Genomic DNA, 4,497 nt, shown 5'->3' with positions numbered 1-4,497 from the left:
ATTAATTAACGGCAGTCCGTTCCTTACTAGTGCTTTGTCATGCCTCGCCAAGCACGAATCGCATCAACAGCAAGAAGTAAATTAACATTAATTTAATATTTCAGCAGAGAAACGTCTTTACTATTTTGAGTAACTGCAAAGGCCGAACTTGAACACTGTTTTAAATCGTTTCTTTTCATTTAGTGGTAACAAAGAGTGTTTATCAAAGTAATTTATGCCCAAGGGGTCGTGGCGTTCGACACGTCAGTTTTTGTGATGAATACTTGAGGGAAATTATTGCGTTATTGTAGCGGGGAAAGCTCGTCACGTGATCTGAGAACTGAACTTTAATTGTACAAGAGTCTAGGAACTGTTCACAGTGTAAACACATAACGTTCGGGATAACAACTCGAGTATTTTCTAAAAAAAAGACAAAATGAGCGAAACAAAAAATGTTCAAGTTCCTTTTCCCATGCCAGAGAAGCTTTATAAGGTAATAGAGGGGTTTTTTCGGTCTAAAGCGCTTTTTGCAGCTTGTGAATTTGGAATCTTCGACAAACTGCGCACCGCATCCGCACAACAATCGGCCGACGAAATAACAAAGGCATTGTCCTCCGATCTTGACGCCACTACACGTCTCATGGACACCCTTGTGGCAATGGAAGTGCTAGAAAAATCCAAAGAGGGTGACCAGTGGTTGTACAGTAATTCTGAAATGGCCACTAAATTTCTCACCAAAGATAGTCCAGATTCGTATCTAGATATGATCGCGCCATCGCGCAGAATAGCTATTCATGACCGCCGAAGCGGCAAATTCCAACGCACGATAGCCTCCCACGCAGACGTTCTTAGGGGTTCGCCACGCGTTCCTGCCCTACTAACTAGTGGGGCAGGAACGCGTGACGAACCCCTGAGAACGTCTGCGTGGGAGGCTAATTATAAAGATCAAAGCGAAGTAACCTCAACGGAATGACCAGCAAAATCAACAGATTTAAATATAATAGAAAATATCTGGCTCTACATGAAGAGAAAGCTACTGACAAAAGTCGCTACAAAAAATGATCTTCTGCGTGAAATCCAGAGCGTGTGGCGGAAAATCGAATTGGATAGGCCACTTGCTTTGAGAGGTTACGTGACCAAAGCATCCTTTAAACAAGGAGTTGGAATCTCGCTGATGCCAAAAATTGACAGAGCGCGTGAAAATTATCTTACACGCGAAATTTGAGAGGAAACGCATTTAAGGGAGATATTTTTTGCACTTTGATTTTTAAACAAAGTAGTATGATTTGCCTGATTGGCCGCCATGTGGGAGGGCTTACTTTTGCCCTCCAACATAGCGGCCAAAACTACTTTTTGCTTATATCTTGTTAAACGTTCGTTCCTTGAAGTTTAAGTGCAAAATTAGCGTTCAGAAAGAGGTAATTCATAATTTTAAAAATCACATTTTGGTCACGTGACCAGCTACGAACTTACTTATTTTAAGAAAATGGTGCGGGTTTGAAAAATCAAATCACTACTATGTTGTTTAAGATATGACCCACTAATCGCTTTTCGAAGGCAAAATCATATAACTTTCATTTTCATAAAAACGATGTCACATGACCTCTTAGTGCAAATTGCCTATTATATAAAAAAACCTTTACCAGTCCAAACCTGACCGTCTAGACAATGTAATTCAAATGAAGGGTCATCTAACTAAATATTAAGATGATTTTAAAGTCAGTTTTGCCGAAACAGTGTTAAAACTAGCGCGCGTAAAATGTAAACAAACGCTGCCATATTGAAAGTGACGTATACTTATGTCTCTCAACTAGCACGACTTGGTTTAATCAGGAGCCGGTTTAATAATAAGACGTCAAATTCAGCTCATTCGAATACCTTTCCTTGAATAACTTTGCATGAGCTTTGTAACTGCTGTCCCATTTTAATTACGCTCGAGGCCCCCTTACAACAGTAACACGAAACTCTATGTAAAAACTATTGTTATAAGGTCTGTTTATTTATTTCATTTTATCTGTTTATTTATCCAATCAAGTTAGAGGACAAGCTTGCGTCCATGTCGTATGGAACTGTCCGCATGCCCATTTACGCAGAAAAACCAGTCGTAGGGGTTTGCATCAAATTGTAGGCAAAATTCAAGACTTCTGTTTAAATTCCGTTGAGAAATTGTGTAAATTGCTCCTATTTACCAGAAAAATAGCCACAAAAGCCTTAACGCGTTAACTACCGTTTTTAACATTCCGGATAGGGAAAACACGAGCTACGTGTCTTCCCGGAACTTTTCGCTGGGTTTACACAAAAATTCTATATCCAAGCAAGATTTTCGGAAAATTAGTGGTAAATGTGCTGAAACAGTAAACGATCTATGACTCTGTTTGCTGCAATGGAAATTTAAAATTCCCTATTTCTCTCTGCTCTAGGGGCTGTGGGAACTCTCGCCTATGCTTTCTGTCAGCACTACCCTGAAATGAAGATAACAGTTTGTGACTTGGAGCCAGCCGTGAGTTTAGCCCATCACTTCCGACCATCAGTGGAAGCTTGCCCAAATCAAGCCAATGTGTCCTTTGCGGTCGGCGATTTCTTCAAACCTGAAACTATACCAAAGGCCGATTTGTATGTGTTGTCTCACGTTCTCCACGACTGGTCAGAGGATAAAGTTGACTTGATTCTTTCAAACGTCTACAAGTGCTTACCCTCAGGTAATTTTAATAGAAAGAAGGTTTTACCGTTCTTTAAGGGATCCAGGCACGAAGCAGGCCCCCGCGGGCCATAATAAAAACCAAGCAGAAAAAACTAGTTTCCGTTACTTACAGTTCGGATCAAGAAAACGAGGTTAGTAAGATGTTCATTATGTCTCTGGTTTAATTAGAGACTGAGAGGGTATCAACAGTTCAACCAGGAAAGCTGTAAATGATCGATGGCAGTGAAATCCTACACACGAGGGTCAAAAATCGTCGCTTTGTGACGGCAAAAACACTTAACACACCCACATTAAAGTCCAAACTTACAAGAAACGCCGCAACAGCTTTACAGTGTTTTCCCCTCATGAATTGTAACCAAAACGAACTTAATTTTGAATTCACGGTCGTTAGCCTTTAAATGAAATGAGCCCGCGAACTGACTGATCAAGAAGTGCTTGGGTAACAAAGGGGGTTTTGATCAAGTATAGAGCCTACACGGTTGACAGTGCATATAGAAATAGCACATAAGATTATTGTATGAGCAATCATCTCTCTTGCTAGCCTGAATTTCAGACGATTATTTCAAGTCGTTTTTACTCTCTTAGTTGCTGAGAGAGTAAAAACGACTCGAAGTAATCGTCTGAAATTCTGGATACTCTTTTGCCATAAAAAGGTAAAAACCTGCTATTTTTCTTAACTCTTTTACCTTCTAGGTGGAGGACTTTTCATTTGCGAGCAGATTTTAGATGAAGACAAAAGTGGTCCATTGCACGCCCTGATTTACAGCATTTATATGTTGGTGTTAACAGGTGGAAAAGAGAGATCAGCTTCAGAATACAAGCATCTCCTGGAAAAGCACGGGTTTGTAGATGTTCAAGCGAAAAAGGTTTATTTCTCTAAAGATGCCATTTTCTGTAGAAAGATGTAAGAGGCGTCAATGGAACATTTTGTGTTTAATACGTAAAGTTAGCAGTTTCTGTATATCACGCACACTTTACATTTAAGTAACATGAAGCTGTTTTTCCTTTGACTCTGATTTGATAAGGTGTTAACACAAACAAATGAAGAGAGGTGTGTTGAGTGACACGATTTAGAGAACAAAATGAGAGAATGGAATCAAACGCACGCGTGACTTTGAACAGGTTTGCGTGGCATCAATGAGAGTCAGTAAAATGGAATTTTTGTGCTTATCAAATTGACAATAAATGTGACGATGTAAATGTGATAATTATCCAATTAATTAACAACCAAATTTTTAAAAAGATTTTATAGTAACAACTAACGGAATACTTAGAAGCTAAAAACTTTTGAATAATCAGCAGTTAGGTTTCAGACGGTCTCATTCGACTCTGCTTTGTTGGATTGCACAAATGAGTGGTATGTCAGCAAAGGCAGATACGTTGTGGAGTTCCTCAGGGGTCGATCCTCGGCCCTTTGTTATTCTCCATATATTATATATAAATGATCTACCAAACTACCTGGGACATGCCACACCTAGACTATTTGCAGACGAAACCAGCATTATAGTCGCAGGAGAATCAGTTGACGACTGGAAGTGAAAAATGGCTGGAAGCAAGTAAGCTGAGCCTTAACATAGCCAAACCTGAATATATACTGATTTGCTCCAAACATACATGCCAGAGACGGAGTTTGAATCATGTCAAGAATGAATTTCCCCTCTTATATTTCTACCTCACCTTTCATTCCTGTCTTGAACAACGGGGAAATATCATTGATTAAGGACGGCGCTGCGTTTTCATAGCGGAGCTCTCGCGCGAGAAGCGCGCGCAGCGGAGCACGGTGGGTAAGAAATGTGGTAAATCTATGCATCCAAAAA

At 39.9% G+C, this 4,497-nt stretch overlaps 1 protein-coding gene across 1 annotated transcript; it reads left to right on the top strand.

The window, feature by feature from the left end:
• The first annotated feature begins 415 nt into the window (after positions 1-415).
• LOC140926027 (probable bifunctional dTTP/UTP pyrophosphatase/methyltransferase protein) lies at positions 416-3,722 on the top strand. Its single transcript, XM_073375838.1, has 3 exons — positions 416-788; positions 2,400-2,678; positions 3,374-3,722. Exons 1-3 carry the CDS (start codon positions 416-418, stop codon positions 3,586-3,588), a joined length of 867 nt encoding a protein of 288 aa, XP_073231939.1. The 3' UTR covers positions 3,589-3,722.
• The last annotated feature ends 775 nt before the right edge of the window (positions 3,723-4,497 follow it).

This window comes from Porites lutea, chromosome 2 (assembly GCF_958299795.1).
Source record: "Porites lutea chromosome 2, jaPorLute2.1, whole genome shotgun sequence".
Classification (NCBI taxonomy): domain Eukaryota; kingdom Metazoa; phylum Cnidaria; class Anthozoa; order Scleractinia; family Poritidae; genus Porites; species Porites lutea.
Note: the sequence above shows the minus strand (reverse complement) of the source record. Positions and strands in the feature narration are given on the sequence as shown.

Excerpts from the sequence above, each read along its gene's own strand:
- LOC140926027 (XM_073375838.1), top strand. The coding sequence starts at position 416 with ATGAGCGAAACAAAAAATGTTCAAGTTCCTTTTCCCATGCCAGAGAAG. Across the intron at positions 789-2,399 it reads TATTCATGACCGCCGAAGCG|GGGCTGTGGGAACTCTCGCC; the intron begins GCAAATTCCAAC and ends TCTCTGCTCTAG. Across the intron at positions 2,679-3,373 it reads CTACAAGTGCTTACCCTCAG|GTGGAGGACTTTTCATTTGC; the intron begins GTAATTTTAATA and ends TTTACCTTCTAG.